General features: G+C 36.9%; 1 protein-coding gene across 1 annotated transcript in view; it reads right to left on the minus strand.

The window, feature by feature from the left end:
• Window positions 1–22,459, minus strand: part of LOC105282401 (guanine nucleotide-binding protein G(o) subunit alpha) — a 31,035-nt gene continuing 8,576 nt past the window's right edge. Inside the window, exons 3-9 of the mRNA XM_011344342.3 lie at window positions 18,919–18,961; window positions 15,440–15,581; window positions 13,667–13,827; window positions 9,630–9,758; window positions 8,862–8,991; window positions 7,474–7,627; window positions 1–7,391 (exon numbers count right to left, since the gene is read on the minus strand). Coding sequence (XP_011342644.2) covers window positions 7,204–7,391; window positions 7,474–7,627; window positions 8,862–8,991; window positions 9,630–9,758; window positions 13,667–13,827; window positions 15,440–15,581; window positions 18,919–18,961 — 947 coding nt within the window. The 3' untranslated portion in view covers window positions 1–7,203. The remainder of the gene's footprint in view (window positions 7,392–7,473; window positions 7,628–8,861; window positions 8,992–9,629; window positions 9,759–13,666; window positions 13,828–15,439; window positions 15,582–18,918; window positions 18,962–22,459) is intronic.

Below are 22,459 nucleotides of genomic sequence, written 5' to 3' on the forward strand. Positions count from 1 at the left end.
TTTTCTTCATTATTACTTTATTTTGACATTTTAAGATGTATGGACAATTATTACATAATAATTTTATATAATGAAAGATTCTCCATGGTGGTAACTTTATATAATGAGTGGATTCCAGTTTTTCATCCCACAGTTGATCATTCCTTCTTAATAAGATTCTTACATAGCATTCTTTCACAACGGAAATCAAATAATGATTATTAAACTATGAATGCATCATGAAATACGTGCGCTCTTGATTATTGATCGTCAATTAAACATTATTATTCACCTTTTCTTTAATTATCTTTATCATTACCATTGTATTATATAATAATTACCATTAATTATTATAATTACGATATAACGTTATAATTAATCTTTCCACTCAATTTACTGCATTTTGCTCGCTCTCGACCGTAATAACGGCAAAGAGAGCACAATTGTTTGTTTCATATGATAGTGCATGATAGCGAACATGTCGCGGTTGTTGTCAGCACAGTAAATTTCACCTCGCTTCGCATTATAATCGTTATTATAATGGATTTTCATCGGGAGGCCATGTTTGTTCAAAAGATCCTCTGTCATTCCCTTCAACCTCTTCCATAAGAGCGAATCCTTCAAGGCGGCCTAGTCGCGTCCTCTCAACTTCCTCCTCTCTTCCGCGACATAAAAAAAAGGACAGATTAAAAGGAAAATAATACAACAATAAAAAAATAAGTAGATCGGATAAAAAGTAATCTCTGGTAGAAAATCAGCTTGGAAATGCAATGTTTTACAGCTCACAGTCTCTAAAGATTGGCGCGATCCTCCACACCGTGTTTCAATCAATCGCAATTCTTTCCTCCCGTGTCCTCCTCACACGTGAGAAGCGCGCCTGATACACGCAGGATAGTCACACTTATCGAGAAATACTTTACGAGATACACATGCATCGATCAATCTGAGACCAAATTTTTAAAGCAGACTAAAATCGAGAAAGACGATCACTTGAAAATGTTTCAACTTTTCAAACTTTTGGCAAGATAGGCTTTACCGAAAATTAAATAAAAGAAAAGAAAAAAAAGCATTTTTATTTATCGATTACTTCAAACGGGATTTTTACATTGCAAATGTAACTTAATTTAAATTCAAACACAATCTTATTAATTTTAGTACACAGACACTCACTAAATTGTAGTTCCACAGTGCGAAAGATTCATTTGTAAAATATTTCTCGGCGAATCTGAGACACACCGCGCACAAACTTAAACGAGCGAACGATATCAGGTATACACGTGTACGTACATGTACGCGTTAGACATTTAGTTTTGTTACGTTTTTGGTTCGATTACGTGACTAGAAATGCTACACACGTACGCGCATCCATTCATCCATTTGTTCGCACATGTACACATAAAAATATGACTTAGCAGTAGTATAACTCTAATACGTATCTCTCTCTATATTTATATATGTCTGTGCGTATACATATACATATACATATATATGTATGTATGCATATGTATACGTATTACTCGTCAGGATAGCTTCTATCGACTATGTATCAAGCTAATTTTACAACAATATGGCATTCATGGTGAATAATGAATAATACAGCTACGTTATCGCGAGACTACAGTCAGTAACACTCTAATCTTAGGGATGATAATACAAAATAAAAAAAGAATCGCGTCTCGGACACTGTTTCACCAAGCGAAATTAAGTCGTACGTTGCGTCGTTTATATACGGGCAGTATAGACAAAGCTGTCCGCGTATGAATTGGTTCTAAACTCTAATTCGTGAAAACTTCGCAATTTTAATTTGCTACAAGCAAAAGTAGATTTAAATATCATTAATAACCGAGATATCGACAAAGATATTTTCAATACAACTAAATAAATAGTAATTAAATTGAAATTTATGATGTAAAAATAATCATAAACAATTATCGTTCCATGCTGCAAAGTTTCATGCTATAAAATTGCAACGTTTTCACGTGAGTGTCCCGTACTATCGCAATAAACACAAATACGAAGAATAAAATTCCTCATCAATCTCACTTCGCGAAGCATAAATGCGCTATTCTAAACTTACTGCGCACTGTAAGTCCGTTTTTATCAATGAGAATTCAATCTATATCGGAAAAATCCTTCGTAGGAATTCCTCGAATGCTCAATTCCGCACTTCTAATTTAATTTTATTAACGCAATCACGATCAGAATTTCCGTTGCGCATCCTTGTTCACCGCGATTCGCAGATTGATATGAAAATGACATGAATCATTGCGCGCAATCGCCATATCAATAAGTGCAAACATCCTTAGGACATACCTGAATAAAGATTATCCGGTATATAACAGATTAAGATAATTCCCTCCTACAAAAATAAAATGAAATAAAACAATATGAAATAAAATGAAAGCGGTAAAGAATCTCTGAAATAAATATTCAAATTCATGTATATCGTCATCTCAAACAAATCCTATACAAATCTAAGTGACATCGCGAAGATCTCTAAAAGGAGTCCATATGTCTTTTCAACAACTTTTCCACTTTCGTAGTTTTATATATCCTATCATCAACTTGACAAAAGAAAAATTCGGAGTCTGAAACACGAACTAGGCCACCTTGGCGAGATTATCCGAGATTAGTGGATCATCGCGCTCGATCGAATACTGAAGCCTACTGTGATCCGTTGTGAGACGAATGATCGGTGCCGCGAAAACGAGATGAAGTGTGTGCGTCGCTGATGTGTCTCGAGAGGAGAGAGCTCACTCTCTCGCACGTGCGTGCCGTGATAAACAGCGGGGCAGAAGACGCGGAAGGAAACGATCGTGAGGCCCGTCGATCCGAATGCGACACGCGTGTTATGCACGTTGTGCAAGATATGCAGCGGTACGCGATGAGGCGCCTCCGTGTCCCAAGCATATATTACATATACGCGATATCATGTGCGTGTTTACACATATTTATTTAATACAATATCACCTTCCGATACTATATTATTACTATACCATGTTACATCATCGTAATACAGTATTACGTATTATGTACTCGGGACGTGTCCACCTCTCGCATTGTCGCAACGTGATCGACTTGCCCATGTCGCGATCTCGCTTGCCGGTCTCTTACGATCACCGGTCGGAACCGATTCGCTTCTCTCCAATGCCGACTTCTTTCCGGGCCTCCAATAGTACCGATTCTCGCCTCGCCGATACCGATCTCTTGCCTTCGCTGTGCTCACAAGAAGCTAAACGCAGGCGAGTAGTTACTCTCACTCGTCTCCTCTTTTTATCGAATTTCTTTTCCGCCGAAGACTTTTCCATCCCGATACCGATCCTGCGGCTATCCCGTGTTCCCATTGATGCCGCGCGCTACCGCGCCGATCATCAAGAATCGCTCACTCGTGCATAGTTTTCGCCCGTTTCGTCACTGAGGGATTATGCGTCCCGCACGTGTACACAGAAACATCATCGCTTACATCGTTTTTTTTAATGTTGAATCATTTATACGCTAGTAACGCAGTAAATCGGTAGACTTACAAATATATTCTCGCGTATCCCCTCCCTCTTCCCCGCGCGTTTTAAACAACACATATCCTCAGCGTTTTGTGCCGCTTGATATCTATCAACATTACATAATTAAATTTATGCGTGTGTATCCTCTCTCCTCTATCTCTTTCTCTCTCTCTCTCTCTCTCTCTCTCTCTCTCTTCGCCCTTCCCATTCTCATTTATAGAATTTACCCTCCATCGCGCGCAGCACGCGTCTCGTAAAACATCTCATCGATGAGGTCCCCACGATGAATGACTAGAGTCGAGAGATGCCGATCTCCACTTACAATCGCAGCTTAACGATCAAACATTATGCCCGGTTGATTGATGCCTCGTGCTAATTGCAGGTTCACGTAAAATCGGGAGCAACATCGAGCGACTCCTCGCCCATCATCGAATAAGGAATTCCCAGACAAGGTTGTTCGATTTTGCTCCCTGCCAATTTCACGCACACGCGATGCTACGATAGTATCAGCAATGAACCGGATTCGGTTAGTGCAACTGATCATCTCTTCGTGTTTTCGCGAATACGGTACGGATTAGCCGAGCTCTTGTTCACATCACACTCCCATGCAAATGGTCGTATTAGCTAAACTATATTTACTAAAACAGTACAATTAATATGACCATTTTAAGTCGCTGATGCTTGGGAAAGGGCTCGAAGAACAACGCTCATTGGCATCTGATCGACTTCTCGTATCGCACTACGATGATCACTGTACCAGCCTCCTCATCTTTTATCGCTCATTCCCTCTTTTGCTCTCTATCTCGAATACAGAAAGCTTAATGGCTCTGTTCGGTACCCTAATGTTAGACTAAGAGTTAAGTCATGCGCATTGGCACGCGCTATTTGGTACGTCTTCTTCGAGACCTCTTACATATTTCTTCTTTTTGGTTTCCGTATAAATACTTTATGCCTATTTATCGCGAATTATCTCATTCATCTTTCCCGCTGGTGACGCCTCGATACCTCGACTATTGTAGACAACGGGTGCTCGAAAGCGTCAGCTGTCGACACTCATGCCCATCCGATCTGTCGCCAAATTCCTCTTTCAAGGACAATGATTCCTTGCACTGATCTCAGACAGAATCGCTGTTGGACGACAAAATGGGATCGCGATCTCAAGAAAGTATGCTGGACACGATCACGAAAAGAGATGGACTGACTGATTCACCGAAAAGACGAAACGCGCCGCGGAAAGTCACGAGGAAAATCGCACACAAAGACTTCAGAGACGAAGAAGAATGCATCGTATGATTCGTCAACGAGGAGAGACACGTGGATGGAGGAACAGTTTCACCAAATTTCAAAGTATCACGAGTGACAAGTTGCTGGGAAAATTAATTCTATCCGGAATTATGCCAATTGCCATCCTTGTTTTCCACTTCTGCGTGTCATCAGGATTGAAATTTTTCGAGATCTCTCATCTAATTCAAATATCCATGTTAATATTCGCGTGTTAATTAAGATACAATACCGTGACTGTTCTTCCCACACGCGTTTATCTTCGTTGCTCCCTTATTTCCCTCTCTTGCTCCGCGAAAGTAGTGATACCGCGCAAGGAGACACGCATCTCGCGGTATTCGAACAGCGCAGCGTGACGATGCGTCGCCGGCCATCTCTCCTGTCCGTATATCCCCAGTAGTAGTTTTGTGTAATAAAATATAACATACGCGAGATAGCCGAGTACATTACGATTGTGCGCAACGAGATTTACGCCTGTTCCGGAACGCGTTACACACGTGCTGGTACACGCGCCTAAGTATGAGGTCCCATGTGTGCCTTGCTCTCGTACAAAGTAGTTCCCCCCGCCTCTCGCTCTCCCCTCCCTCGCCCATATGTCGAACTTAATCATCGGTATTGTCGATACACCCCGTAGGAAAAAACGAAAGGGAAGAAAACAAAGCGCTTAGAAAAATACACTCTCGAAGAGAGGATTCCCGCGAATCGCATATAGCGCTTGCACACGTACACAGGATGCTAAAACTCAGAATCTGTGTCTCGGTAATGGTATTTAATTCTTTTTTATGACCAACCTCGAAAAACGACACCCTGTACACCCTGTCCATGTACGCCTCTGCTCCAATGTACAGAGCGCCAACGTGAAATTTTAATAACGTTTCGGTTTTCGGTAATTACTCTCGCGCAAAAAGTTTCCACTATGACGGAAAATTTCTTCCCAAGTTGCAATTACAGATAAGAACAAATTATTTTCCATAAAGTTATACAATTTCTCACTTCCGTATTAGATTATTTCAGGAAATTTCGCAAGGCGAACAGATCACTCAAAGCTGCGAGAATTTCAGATTGACATCCCGTACGTATTCTGAACTCGCGTGAGCGTGTAACGATCGAAAGTATCGATGACGTTCAATGACGATCAACTAATGAAGAAATAGATACGAAATAATTATGCGTATTACGTATGTGCGTACAGATAATAGTGGCTACAACGTTGTGCCGGGGAGTATCCCGGCACGGAGTGCGTGATGTGTGCGGTCGTTTACGTTAATGCTGGTAATTGCGCGGTACAGAGATGACGTAAAGTAAAAAAAAAGACCTAACGTTACGTTAAGAAGTAATCAGCAAGCTTGAAGGCTTCGCGGTATTGACACGTTACTCTCTTATGTTACAAAATTCACCGCGTAGCTTCCCCATTGTTCTCTACTTATCAAAATGCAGATCTGGCAAGTACTCCCTCAACGCTCTCAGAAGGTGGTACGCACTATTGTCTCACGTCCGATCGCGTGCGGATGTACGTCTGAATAAAAGGAGAGACATAAGAGACAATATATAATATATATGTGTGTGTGTGTGTGTGTGTGTGTGTATGTGTCTATAAACGGAACTCCGAGTGCGTTTAATAGTTTGTGTGCGAAAATCGTGGGAAAAGGTTTCGACTGATGTGCGTGACGTGCACGCATGACTCCCCTCGCGTAGAGTATTGTGGAACACTCGAGCGTTCCTCGCGAAACGAGAATGAAGCCGAAGATCGCGGTGGAAAAATGCTCGAGCCTCGACGAGTTTTGCGTCGGTTTTGCTAACGAGATAATACACCGATGTTGTTTCGATCAAATTCGATTCGCAACCGTGATATCCTTCAGTCTCCTATAGAACCTTCACGTTTTCATGGTCGTCGACAATCATACACACATGCACTTTATAACACGTTCCACGGAGAAGAACGCATTTTTTCGGTGACACAAGCGCGTGAATCGGATTGTCTCCACTTTCCTATGGCACGTCCTGAGATGGTGAAACTGCTGGTTCCGCCTTCAATCTCGCTTCGCTCTCGTTTCTCATAAAAACGAGCAGAATTTGCTCCGTCCGAGGATTGGAGCCAAAGATGGTTCGCTATTCTGGTTGTTAGAGCACGAGGTTCTTCTACAATCGATCATTCTTCCTCGCTGCCTTTGCCGAAGAGCATGCCGTTTCTCCGATCGACGTTACAAAACGACTAACGATGCTGCTTTTTCTCGAATTCGTTAGTTATAAGACAAACAAAATGTTTCGCTATATTTTGATAACGAAAGGAATCGTTTTTTCCATTCTTTCTCTCTCTTTCTTCGTCGAGCCTCGAACGGAATCGAAACGAGTCCCGAACTTGCTGAAGAATATCGTCCGGCCAACCGTGTCGTGGTAACGCTTTCCTCCTCCGTTTGCGTTTAAGGTAGAATATAGAATTAGCCTAATAGAGACCGCAGCCGCGCAGATTATTGGCGATAATGACGTCTGTAACTGCGTCGAACACAAATTGAATGTTGTTCGTGTCGGTGGCACAGGTCATGTGGCAGTAGATCTCCTTCGTGGTCGACTTGTTCTTCGCTTCAAACTGCGCCTGTATGTATGCAGCCGCCTCGCTGTACTCTTGCGCACCTGCAACAGACCATTCGGCACTCGTTAGCTACGTTAAGATAAGACAAATATAGATAGGAAGGCGTAGTTTGGTAAAGCTTACCGGCGTATTCAGGAAAACAGATTGTAAGGGGAGACTTGCGGATTTTCTCCTCAAAGAGATCCTTCTTATTCAGAAAGAGGATGATCGAGGTGTCGGTAAACCACTTGTTGTTGCAAATCGAATCAAACAGCTTTAAGCTCTCCTGCATTCGGTTCTGTAAGACGTATATGCAACGATAACGTGACAATCAATATACATTATGTGCTTTGTCGCATATATTTTTTGTTTTATATTATATAAAAATTTATAATATTTATTATATTATTTATTATATTGTATAAAATTTATTATATTATATAATATAAAAATGTGAAATATCTCTCTCACACTTCATGAAATGTAACACATTTTTGAGATACCTATTTTGCATTTGAACCATGATTGCTTTTATAAATCATTTATTATTTCCTCTTTTTTATTAAATGTTTATGATCAATTACGCACAAATAGAGATTAAGTTCTAAAAATAAATCCATTCATGTGATCAATGAGTCGTAATTTATAAGGTTCGCTTTAAATGTACATGATATTTAAACCGATCTTTATTAATGACGAATGTGATTCACTTGCTTCGTACATGATCTCACGTGGACCGTGATGGACCGACAGCACAAGTCACGAGATAGACAGACATCGTGTAATAGCAATCAACATTGGATAACGACGCGCGCGTGTCACTATGCACGCGAACGAAGAGTTCAACGGGATCTTCCCACGTGCAGCGACCCCGACAATTGATCCCTTGATTCTCCGGAGCTTCAGTTACGTGTACTCTCTGTCACGTTCCTAATTTTAACGAGATATCTTTCTGACAACCCGTACAACGTCCATTCACTTATTCAGTTACTATGTCATATTCAGTCTAATATGTACTATCTCGCGTTTTTAATACAATCGCACGAATACATTTTAAATTATATGTTACAAATAATTATTTAGTTTCCATCTTTTTTAATGTGCTTATAGTTATTTTATTTTGTGCTTAAATGTTAGTAATAAAATTCATTTAAAAACGTACGTTGATTGCAAAGATGCCTTAATTTAATATATATTTTTTTCATAAATTAATAATTCTTTAATAATTAATTTAGTAAAGAAACATAAATTTTGTATTTTTATAACATATAAAAAGTAAAATTAATCCATTCAAAAGATATTTCTTTTCATTCATGACAACTGTCTGTCTGTCTCTCTCTCTCTCTCTGTGTGTGTGTGTGTGTGTGTGTGTGTGTGTGTGTGTGTGTGTGTGTGTGTGTGTGTGTGTGTGTGTGTACTATAATTATTTTAAAATTCCAAAAAGAATGTGGATCACAAAAAGTTCAGAAGTAAAACTGATAAATATAAAGCAAATATAGGAAAAAAACCGATAAGTGATAGATGTTACTCACCGTCGTTTCGTCCTCATGCAAGACTTGATCATACTCGGACATCGCTACACAGAAGATAATTGCAGTTACATCTTCGAAACAATGTATCCATTTCTTACGTTCACTTCTCTGACCACCTACGTCGAATAATCTAAACAAGAAAATTATTCAATCTTTCAATGTATTGTATTATTTTTTTTTTTTTTATTACATATTCAGATAATATCTAAACAATAATCTCAAAATTTCAATAAAATATTAATTAATAATAACATATATTAATTAAAAACCTTACAAAATTTTATATTAATTCGACACACGATTTATCACATTTCTAGTTTCTTAATATTGCCTGAGGCTAGCCAGCAAATTTAATGGAAATGTGATTATTTCGATACGCGTTTCAATCTCGTTCACGACGCTAATTTTTTATCCCGCTGACAAATGGAAAGAAGTATCGGTCGTGTAAAACTCATCGTTCTCTCGGCTTCGTTCCAAGGGAACGCTCGAATTATCACAGTAATGACTCACGCGTCGACCATTCATAACAAGGTAGCCGCCTCGCATCTCTAAAGCACCGCATTCGTTCACGAGATTACAGAGATGAGTTGGCATAATGAAACAAGAATGATTGATATCATTCGCGATTGATACGTTTTCCTAACAGCGCGAGTAAAGTGACGAAATTGCTTTAATTTTCTTTTGTCTTCTTCATCTGCTTAATGAATTTTTTCTCTTATTTATTTATATTAGCTCATTCATCAGATGTATTATGAAATTCCAGCTTACTTGAAGTTGAGGTTTTTAAAGGAGAAATGAACCTCCACGATTCCCGTCGTTTTCACTCGGGTTCTGAGGATATCCTGTTCCGTTGGTTGGTATTCCCTGGCTCCTAATCGATCCAAGTCGTCCAGGAAGCTGTAAAAAACGATAAATTGATAAAACCCTGCTTAGCAAAATGTAATTCTCTATTAAACACGTTAATAATCCTGCTATATATATTTTGAAATATTTGAGTAATTAATAACAGATAATTAACTATTTAAACATTTTCCTCCCGCTTATGAAGATGACAAAAGCTTGATTGTAGCAATTAATTGCTTAGAAACTAGTGTATGATAATATACCCAGATTCAATTTTGATCGGCATTGTTCACTCGACGGAGATGGAAACTAGGGCGCGGCTCGCAATAACAATAGAAATATACAACTACAAATTGATAGCCATAATATATGGCATTATCAAGTTTTTATAAACAATCTAATAAATTGGTTATCTCGTTCCTAGTTTCAGTGCAAACACTTCAGAAATTTCTCACCAATTATCGGCAAAATTGGCGTAATTAATAGTATTCATAATTTAATGAAAATGCAAACCAATCAAGTCCGATGTTTTTTTATTATTATTTTAATAAACATTTAATTAACAATATCCAAAGATAATATGTTGATAAATAATGAAAAAGTATATAAGGTTTTTTTCAATCAATCCAATTTTATATCAAGTTTCATTTTTACATAAAGATCTCTCTTCACTCAGTGATTTAATAATCACATTTTTTATATGAAATATCTAATGCAAAGTATGTTAAATATTGACACTTTAAATTAAAATAAAATGTCAGACAAAAATAATCTTACGTCCATTCTTTTCTAGATGGTCATTAAAAGAAATTAAAGTGCTTTTTTATACCGGTGATCATAATCGCCGAATTTTCAAATGTAAGAGGTTAGGAAGAATCATGCAGCGCCATCTTTCTAGGTCAGCTTCTGCTCATAACGTTTAGGGGTTGCAAAGGGAGAAACGTCTAGATTCTGATTTCTGTTGTGGAAAAAAATGAGATAAAACAGGGGGCAATCGAAAATTAAAGATAAAGACGACAAATAAATAAATCATGAAAAATGAACGGATAAAGAAGAAGCAAAATAAAAAATGATAGCAAGAGAAGATTAGAGGATAAGAGAAGATACAATGAAATTAAAAAGAATCAGACATGAAGGAAGGAAGGAAGGAAGGAGAGTGCGCAGGAAATGAAAGAAGAGATCGAACTATGGAGAATCAGGCCGCCATGAAGCATCCGGCGTTTCAGGACACGCCAGGTTCACGACGAGCGAACAAGTTTTGATACTACCCCTCAAGAGAGAGAGAGAGAGAGAGAGAGAGAGAGAGAAAGAGCTTACTTTTTCGGGCACGGAGAAAAGGGGGAGCGGAAGAAGAGAAACGAATAAACCGAGGGAAAATAGGGGAGAAGGTGTCCGGAACCCGGTCGGCCATCTTGGCCTCAAGCCACGTGACACGGGCGTGGCGTGACGTCATCGGCGATCAATAATGACGAGAAGCGAGAGGGAAAAAGCACCAAAGAGGGTGGCAGAGGAAGATAGAATTGGCGCGCGTTTTCTCGTATATTTCGACTATCAGAGCTCACCACCACCGTATCATCCCCCTCCACATCCCCCTTTTCCAACCCATTCTTCTGCCAAACGTGTCGCATCTCCCACTCGTCCTTCGTGACTTCTTTCTCGGGAAATTCGCGTTACCCTCTTCCGGCCCGCCCGAAGTCTTACAGCCACTCTCGAATGTACACTGAATTTTCGGAGTTCTCTCTCTTCAGTATGTAGATTTCAGAGAGAACGTACGACCATAATTTTAATGACGTTTCTGTCTTATCAAATTACAGCAAAGTTTCTCCTAACTATAATAAGATATCGAGAAACCAATAATTCAAGAATTGGTAGAAATAAAGAGCTGGAAATAGATATTCTCCTTCTCGGGAAATTAGAAATTTTCCAAAGTTTGTAGCACGCCTATATCAATGTGTAAATTTTTCGTTTATTACGTTGAATCACAGATAAAAATTTTCCGATGTAGATAAAAAATATTTTTCCTGAATTGTCTTTATACGATTAGATATCCCTAATGACCTGAATGAACCTCAATTACAATCTCCTAAATGGTTCAAAAATTAGTTGTTAATGAGATGAAGTAACAAACATATTTATATTAAATTATTCATTATTCATCATTTATTAAATTATTCAAGAAAAGATAACGTATTCTCTTTAATTATTTTGTCCTATTTTCTAATCTAAAGAGAGAGAGTGAGATGCAATATAGAGCTTCTAAAAAATGTGATCTCTCTCTCTCATAAGTTGTTTTATATAATATATATGTAATATATAAAATAAAATACACACACAAAATAGTAAAATATAATTCGAAATATAGAGTCTAAATCAAACTTTGATACATCAATACTAACATTCTATCCTAGGTATCGTGGATAATATAGCTAATTGTGCGTTATGCCAATTGTCATAAGTATATTTTGGATCCTGAATCTGAATCGAATACAAATACTTGAATCGATGTAATTATCAGAACAAACTTGTGTATTTGCACTTTGCGACTTTAATAGATGATGGCGTTGGGAGAAAGAATGAAAGAAATCTCTCTGTGTGTGTATATGTGTGTGTATGTGTGTAATTGCGTGCGTGTGTGTGTAATTGCGTGTGGAGTAAGTATACCGTATGCGATAGCGGCAATATCGTGCAGCTCGGTGCGAAACCGCAGTGCGGTTTATTAAAGCTAAGGACGGCGGCGCCAGAAACGGGGTAAGTCCGTAGCGCTGAAAAACGCCGCTTTCATATGCCTGGTATTGCGTGCAGACAGCAAACATGTATGCATCAATTGGACCTACCGCTGGACCTCGCAATAGTAACTGCACGACAAAACGGTGGCACATATACCCGCAAAATAGCGCGCCAACGGCGATTTATTTAATCTTTTGCAACCAACTTGTTTGTATGTACAGCACTTTGATTTCATTTCGCATTTAAAAAGACAATTTCAGGAAGAAGAAAGAAATCTCTCCCTTCCCTATCTCTATTATTATTCGTATTACAGTAACTTTCGCGTAAATTAGCTTTAAAGTGCTTCATATTAATGTTTCATTTTTAAACATCATGTTATCACACATACCGCACAATAAGTATGTTTTTTTACATTGTGTTAATTTTTATTATCCACATAATAGACTTCAGAATGTCGCATAGATGAAAGCAAAACATTTTTGACTGTTCGAAGAATTCGAAGAACAAATAATATTGCGAGTAATATCGAAAATAAAATGTCATTCTTTTTAATCGTTAATTGCAATGGATCTACCAAATATCGTTATTCTATTTGACTATTTTATTTGCAGTAGATAGGACCGCTATTATATATGCGCTCAAAGTATCTCATAATAAAAAAATATACGCTTAACGGAGATAACTGATGAAAGTATTGGAAAACGGCTCTACCACGAGATACAAGCGCTACTGCAAAATCAATATCCTGCAAAGGGGCAGCGCGGAAATATGCTTGCGAAACGCACCGAGAGGAAGAGGAGGGACGGGTCTCATGTTCAGGATGAGGTTCTCGCTTCCACTACCTCCGCCCTTTCGAGTAAGCGAATTCTCAAGAGTAAAATTCAAGTCTCAGATACTTTCTTCGAAACGCGTGACAAAGTTCACGGTGATCAGTTCCGGTGCAAACTTCTCGATTTTGTCTTGAATAATTGTTGATTTAAATAAATTTAATTGAATGTTCAAGCGTCTTTTTAGTACGTTACAAATGTCATTTTCGTTTGGCGATTTTATATAATTTGACAGTCTGTTGTAATTCTATTATAATTTCACTCGATAAGTTGTTGTATGTTTGGTGAAAATATGATATTTGATTCCACCCGTGTTCTCTTTACAATGATGAATTTTTTAGATTCACATCCTTGTAAGAGTCTTATAATATCTTCATATATAGTCGTTTTACTATTACCGACACTTACTATTTTGCGGAGTCGTTCAACTGATACTCGTTGCTCCTGCCAAAGCACTCCTGTACTCCATTGTCGGACCACAGTCTTTTCATAGCCGCCAGTAATTCTTCGCTAAAAGGTTCCGTATCTTCCATTCTTTGAATTACATCGAACACCATTTTTGCGTCCGTCTGCAAGCACGAATGAACATTTAAACATTTAAAACTTACATTCGCGAAATATCCTTCTTGTTATAATCACAAGGTGTATTTTGTACCAAACTTTGTCAAATATGTATCGATTCGTTATACTGAGAATGTAATATTCCAGAATATAATGTCAATCGCATATAATTAATTATTTAATGAGCATAACTAATCTCGGCCAAATTATTTTCCCACAAATCATACCAATATAAATCTAATTATTAACATATGTGATATATGTGCATGTATGATAAGCACGATACTAAACGTTTTGCGTAATTAACATTTTAATTATGTAAACATCTACCTGCCATTGTATAGCGCATAATTATGCAATTTACGATGTGGTAACGAAATAGATATGCGCACGTATAAAGAATTTTACTAATTAAGAAGAAGTTAATGATTACTGATGTGATCTCAAAGTAAGCATCCGACGAATTGGATCGCTTACATGATCGTTTTAGATGACCGATCAACCCGACATCAACATGTTGTGTGATTCATCGATGAATGCTTCATTCATTAGATAACCGGAGGCGTGCAGTAAACCAGATTCTGGATGCCATGTCATGTCTCGCATGTAGTCGATATGCAATATTTAAATAACGTACGAGATGTACATGACTGATAGATGTTACTGAATTGCTTCCACAATTTTACAGTTGGCATTGCATTAGATTTAAATAAGTGATATATACAGGGTGTCCGGTAACTCACGACTCAACGCTCGTGAGTGGATAAAGAGGACTGAACTGAGTGGAAAAGTCCTATACCATTTTGCAATTTTCACAATAGTTAACGAGTTATTAATTATTAAAAATCGCTATATTAGTCCGGCCTACCGCCGAATGCAAGTGCGCGGCGAGATGCGACCGCCTAGCGATCAAAGTTGCTAGGCGCGAGAAGTTGTTTATTACAAATGGCATGCCTAGCCATTGCCACTGCGATCGCTAGGCACTCGATCGCTAGGCACTCGATCGCTAGGCACTTGATCGCTAGGCACTCGATCGCTAGGCGGTCGCATCAGGTCGCATCTCACCGCGCGCTTGCATTCGGCGGTAGGCCGGACTAATAGCACGATTTTTAATAATTAATAACTCGTTAACTATTGTGAAAATTGCAAAATGGTATAGGACTTTTTCACTCAGTTCAGTCCTCTTTATCCACTCACGAGTTTTGAGTCGTGAGTTACCGGACACCCTCTCTCTGTGTGTGTGTGTGTGTGTGTGTGTGTGTGTGTGTGTGTGTGTGTGTGTGTGTGTGTGTGTGTGTGTGTGTGCACGGACATACTTTACATGCATAGGCGTATAACGCTATTGTGCTAATAAATTATATTAGAAATAAAAAATCAATTATTGATAATTATGAGTATTGAATTATTTTTTTCAAATCAAAGTTGAAAATTTGAAATTAATGTGCAAAAAACACAATATATGTATAATAATTATCATAATTCGATAAGACACAATCGTTAAAATAGCTCCGCATGGCATCACACGTGTTTATAACTTAAAGTTTCTGCTTCGACATTTTTCCTCTATAATATAAAACTGATTACTTTGAAAAGCGCAAAAATAACATATATTTGCGTTACCTCTCGCTCGTTGGTTGAGAAACTGATGCCCAGATTAGGCATTGCTCTGAGAATAGCGACTAGAGATTGTATCGTGTTACTGTACACGACGGGTCTGTACTGTTTGAAGTCTTCCGGCGTGAAACCGCTCTCGTGGATAATTCTGAAAGCAGAGTCACGCGTTAGCACGTCCGCGAGCAAAGTATCGCGCACGAAAAATACCTTTTCCCAGTAAATATTAGGATAGAGGAGAAGATAGCTTTTAAAAGGGTATTTACTCGAGAAATATAAAATCGCACTTGGAACAGACACAATTTTCTGAGAAAACAAGATATGAGTCTAGTAATATTTATAGTTGTACCTACTCGATATTGAACGCGAGTGCGGACGTATAGACATCCCGTTTAATTGAGGCGGCCCTTACTCTCTCGCAAAAAGTTCACGATTCTTTATAATGCATACGTGTACGAATTAATGTACGCTATGTAGCGCATTATATATGTAAATGCATAAATTGCAACGTATGTTACATATATTCCATGACTTACACGAACGCCCGTATGTATGAACATATTGTAACGATGTTCAAAGTCAACATAGATGAATTATAGAGTCGGCGACTCTACACGTACAAGTGAAAACACAAAGTGAAATTATGTAGATTTGATTTATGTCAGTACGTACAGTTAAGTATACTTTTCTATACTTTGCTGTTCCACATACTCTCCAAATTTATCTTATTCTTTGTATACTGTATCGTCCCGGTGATATTCTAAATATAATGTTTAAGAACATACAAAGGTTTGAAAAAAAAATGTCGGATATGTAATAGAGCCAGAAAAAAATATATTTACCAAAATTTTTCGAAAATGATAGAAAGTATTAATTAATTAAAAATTATTGTAGCATTAGCGAATTAATATACATACTTTTATATATATTTTTTCAGTATAAGTACCTAAGAACTGTAACAATCTGTTCATTAATCTGTTCTTTAATTAATTCTACAGTTTTCATTATTATACGAACAAAAGATAAAGTAATAATCCAAGTGCTCTAACTAGTAAACATTAATTATAACATGTACTTGTAATAATATTCATAATGCGATGCTCTGCCTTCGTCAAAGCAACCATCGCGGGTGTCCTTTACAACATGATGGCATATTAATCCCAGCAAAGAATATTACTGCCCATTACGTTAATAAATGACATAGAAACACGTAGTGACATTCTCTGTTTCGAGAGTAACGATATTAGTGATGCTATAAAAAGCATGTATTCGCGCACACATCGCCGGGTTTATGGGCACTTGCACGCGAAGAAAAACCGGACGCATAAGAGTGTGCGTAAAATCACACTTCGCTCGTACTTTAGTCACGGGCAACTACTGCTTGAAGCATTATGCACATCCATAAATTGTACAAGCGGAACGCGTGGTACGTGCGTTTGCACCTTTGCATCCTCATTTCTCTCGTTTCTTACAATATGACTGACTTTTAAAAAGAATACAAAACTATCTTGAAATAATCAAACTACTTGGCGCTCTAGTTGAACACCATACATCAGTTATCGAGAGAGATTCGGTTGATATCACAGATAAAATATTGATGCGAAGATACTCGTGATAAAAATATCGCTACTTGGATGTTATCGAAATATATAGCAAGCACCCCCAACTGTCTGACAGCTTGCCTTCCGCTTTGAGAATGCGCACAGCGATAACTTTGTTCGTGGGATCCCTTGAACAGGGCCCATTCATAGCGTAGAACACGGGAAGACTCGCCCTACAGAGGAAATATGTTAATCTATACGAGAGTAACATCTCTCGGACGAGCGCGCGAATCATGAAACGGCTGCTGCTCTCTCGGATACGTACGAGCGCATAGTTACGATGCGGATATCGATCTTTCCCCACGAGGCAACAGTTTGCCTCGAAATAATACCGATGCACAGACGCGAAAAGATTAATCAATTCACACCTGCGAGATGGACATGCGCTATCATCCGCTATTCCACTCACTTTTGTGGCGGGACGACAATAATTCACCGTGAAAACGGTTTCATCGTTTGCCGTGCACAAGGTACTGCGTGAAAATCTCTGTGTGCGAATGTAAATACGGAATAAAATGTAAAATTTCGTCGAAATCCGATAAAGATAGAAAACAATCACGCTCCGTCGATATTTTTGTAGGATATAATAAATGTAATGAACGAATAAATTTATGTACGCATCACGCGTGATAAAATAAATTTTTAATCTATATCGCACCTTCCGTAAATATTAATTTTGCAAAGTAATTATATTAATATGTTCATTAATACAAAGATTTATCTTTTTTTAAATAAAGTTTTAGGATATTTTAATCGAATTAGGCAAGTTATATTTTCACGATTTGCTAGAATAATAGAAAATCTAAGGCATAAAAATACTTGAATACAAAAATGTTACAATGCAGTGTAAGGATGCAGCATGATCCAACAATTTAATGCTTGAAGAAATAAGAATGTGTTATGACTCAAACCATTTAACTTCCAGTAAGCAAGTCGAAGTATGCCTAATTGGAGATCTGACTCATTTCCGACCAGTGATTAATGCATGTTATCTAAATTTAAGATCTCGTTGAACAAAATAAATATTCCGTTAAAAAAATCGATAAAACTAAAAATATTTTATTAGAAATACGTGGCTCTTTTACGTTACATGCGTATATTTAAAGTAAATACTAGTTTTAATCATATGCAAAGAGTTATGTAAAATTAAGTAATGAAGACCATATAAAATAAAACTAATAAAGTCTGAGACAGTCGCTGAATCTTAAAGTACTTGGAGGTCCATTCGAGAATCAGGAAAGAAGCGTGGGAAAATATTTCTCGTGATCAGCCTGCAGCTGACTGATGAGCGTTCGCAAATTAGCATTTCCGCGACATCGCGGAACATCAAAGGGTACAAGCTTTGCAGTACACTGTATTGTACCATTGTACGTACCATTGTACCACGACCTATTCTTGTAACATTCTTTGCAACGTCTAATTTTCCGGTGAAAGAGCCGTTAAATTCTCGGTGGAATGTAAAAACTCGCCTAATTACGCATACACGCACACGAGTCGGATGAATCACCCTCGTCATTGTATAAAACATAATAAACTATAATTCTGAAAGAATTTCGTAATGCTTTTTCTTTTGTAGTCTTACTATCGTACTCGTAAATGAACGCACGTACACACATAACACTTGCGTTTCCCGAACATCTTAAAGTTTATTTTTTCATGCTAAACAAAATAAATTTGTTCAACTAAAACTTAAACAGAATCTGAATTAAAAACCCTTGCGTAGTCATAGATTTAATTAATTTTTTTTAAAGCTCGTAAGCAGAGCCGATATGTATTAAGGAATAAACAACACACAAGGATGTAATCGTCTCAATAATGAAATTTCCCCTTTAAGTGATAATTAATTCATGTATATAGTGCGAATCATCAAGACGATTATATACTTACTTCATTTGTTTTACAATCGTACTCTTGCCGGACTCGCCAGCTCCTGAAAAACAGAAAGAAAGATGTTAATTGTGAGTAATCTCATGATTACGTATCGTCGAATTACATTGCAAAATGAACTTTGCACGATGCGTAAAAGAAAGATAAGAGCAAAGGCAAGTTTCTTATTCTTCGTTGAATTTTACTGTGTTTTACTAGGATTTCAGAACTATCTGCAAAGATATTTTTTCTTACATTGTAAATTAAAAAGTGTGACAAATAATCTCCTTTTATCACCCTAAACAAAGCTAATTAAGAAATTTCTGAAAAAATATAGATCATCACAATTTGACATTATAACGATAGATCATCTTGTATATTGACTTGTACATTCGCAAAATATTATGAAAGAAGAGATTTATCTATCGTAAATCTCTTGGTTGTCAACTCGCTGTCAGGAAATTTCAGAGAAAGATGAGAATTGCGCGCAGGTATCGCAAAACTGTCGGATCGATGAGCGCGTTAGAGCAAAACGAGTCGCGAGTTATCGCGAGATACGCCGCTCTATATAACCGGATACGTTTCACGTCGACGGAACTTGCTTTTCCTGCTTACCACAAGCCTCCCCCCATTCCACTTTTAAAAGCACTTTCAGCGTAAGTAGCCGTCTATAACAGCTATTCACCGCTAGAGTCGTTTAGTATCGATTGGGACACGCATGAAATCTCGAGTGAATGCCCTATAGATGACGAGAAGAAAGAAGTCGTCTCGAAACACCGACGATGATTCTTGTCGTGTCCTCATCTAAGTAAAATATAGAGCTAAACGAGTTGCATGCTTATCTCACTAAAATTGCCGATTGAAATCGTCGATGAAATTCTATCCGCTTCGAAATCATCACAACTATGATTTCATAGTCTTTTCTAAAGACTGTTCCAGTATAAAATAATCTCTTTTAATGTATGTTAGATAAAATAGTAAAATATATGTTAAAATTCTATTTATCCTGTCATAGGTAAACTGTACTTTAAACTCGCAATTTTACTAGCACTCTGTAACTCTTATAATTCTAGTTAAACTCTGAGAGAGAGAGAGAGAGAGAGAGAGAGAGAGAATTATTTTATATTATTTATATGTGATCATTTAAAATATATAAATTATTATTCATATTACGTAGACATTTATATAAATATATCATTATTTTTAACAATACTTATTATTACTAATTATTAATTTATATTAATACGTTTTATTATCGAACTATTTACTATATCTTTATGATAAAATTTAAAACTTGTCAGCTATGTTTATTATATTTAATATAATAATATTCCGCCAAAATGTACTGACAATTGAATGCAATTAAATAAAATAATTGACAATTATGATTATCAAGTTACCAAGTTATTGGTCTCAAATTTGGATTAATGTACAATATACGTCCTTACTTCCTGTAGCTGAGTTGCATCCTCATTCACCTGCTCTATTCTTGGAAAGTTCATATTCTGCGCGCGCTTTTATCAATCACACATGCGATAAATGCGGAACCGAGATAATTTAGATAAATTTGAGTGCTCGGAGAACAGCAAGAGAGGAGAAACTGTTTACAGTTTTCATCGACACTATATCAGTATAGCATAAGGATTACCTACACTTGAAGGAATTCATAAATATTTAAAATAAATCAATTTACATATTTATTAAGTTAAAATGAAAAATATGAGCAAAATTCTACATTTTCTATATTTTTATATCTTATATATTTTTTAAATATATTTTACATTTTGTACATACTCTTATATTTTGTACATTTCATATATATTATAAATAACATTTAATGCCGACATTGCTCGTACGTAATTTTACATAAGTTATAACGTATATTTGAAATTTATATAAACGTAATTTAATTAAATATCATAATTTAATCAAATGCAATGTATGTTTAACTTACGAAAACATCGTGATATTTTTATAGCATCGTAGTAACAAAAATTACATTCTCCTATTTCTTAACTTTTTAAATTTTGATAGATATTGTAACATATATATATTTTATACTGATTTGTTTATGACGTTATCATGTTCTTTGCCATTTGTTCAATTTCACATATATAAATTTATTTTAATTACTCTCTCTTTCAAGGTATACTAATAATTATATTCATAAAATCTTACAAACTCGCTTTCTTTCTTTCCCTTTTTAATAATTCACAATTCTTAATGCTGCACTGATACTTTCGAATTACTCGATAGCAATATCAAAATAAAAAAATTATATACATAAAATGATATTTTGTCTTACTCCTGTCAAATCAAAGTATAAAAATTCGATATTGAAAAATAGGAAAGAAGTAACAAAACTACAGATTGTTAGAGAAATTCGTTTTTTTCGTAACTTAAAAGCAAGGTAAAAGGCTCGATTTTTCTCTCTTTTTAAGCATATTAACGCTTTTTAAGCATTTTAACGCTCTATATAACAGCATGTTGTACACCGCGACAAAGAAAGAATCTCTGTTGCTGACATTTAACGCCATAGAACGAGACCCTGCGTCGCCTTGAAATACACAACGCACGGTGTGCGTTCGTATTTCGCAGCCGGGGTACCATTAATCGGATGAAAATACTCGCAGCCAATTTGCGCACGTACGTACGCACGCACGTTCCACTGGCGAATGACGTCACTGGTTACACCAATAAACAGAATCCACATTTCGCTGGAAAATGTATCCTCCCTACGGTGTTCGATCCGCCGCGTTTCAAGCTAAGGCAGATCAGCCGAATTTTAGAGTAGTATGTCCCCGAAAACAAAACTGCCGTAAAACAAAAATGAAAAACTTTTGCGAGATCTGAGCTTTTGTATAATAAGATCAATCAGAGGAACTTTACTTTTCGATTAAGATCAAAATATTTTAACTTTTGTAGAATATTGACCAAAACTTTAGCGAAATACACTTGACATTGAATATTAAAAAGGTCCAACATAAACTGGTCTGAAAAAAATTATATTAAAATTAAGGTTGACGGTTCTGTGGAACACCAAGCATATCCCGTTGCGAAACGTGCAAAGACGAGAAGGTAAATGAAAATGTAAAGCAAACTGTAAATTAGCACACAGGCAGATAAACGAAGACGTAGCCCGATGCATTTTACAGTGCCTTCGCACTGATCTTGCTTTTAATCATAAAGCGAAAAACCGTTATAAGTTGGATAACTCAAATTAGAGATATAATTAAATAATGTTCCAATATTTCTAAAATATAATTATATTAAATTTTGCAATAAATGCAACAATATATCTGAATGCGACTATGACATTTTCCTCGTTAATATTATCACGTTGATGCAGAAATGACATCGCGATAAAAAATGACGTTTATCAGTGCGTAATGATTCATTCGTAAACATACGGCCGTTATGAATGAATAAGTTTTGTAATTGTGCTTATTTATCTGTGTCTGTGTCTACCCAATCGTTGTACATTATGCAACACTGTCTGGCAGGAACTGAATATCTCATTGGACATGAATAATAACGATTTATCGCTATGTAATAATCAGAG

This window comes from Ooceraea biroi, chromosome 7 (assembly GCF_003672135.1).
Source record: "Ooceraea biroi isolate clonal line C1 chromosome 7, Obir_v5.4, whole genome shotgun sequence".
Lineage (NCBI taxonomy): Eukaryota > Metazoa > Arthropoda > Insecta > Hymenoptera > Formicidae > Ooceraea > Ooceraea biroi.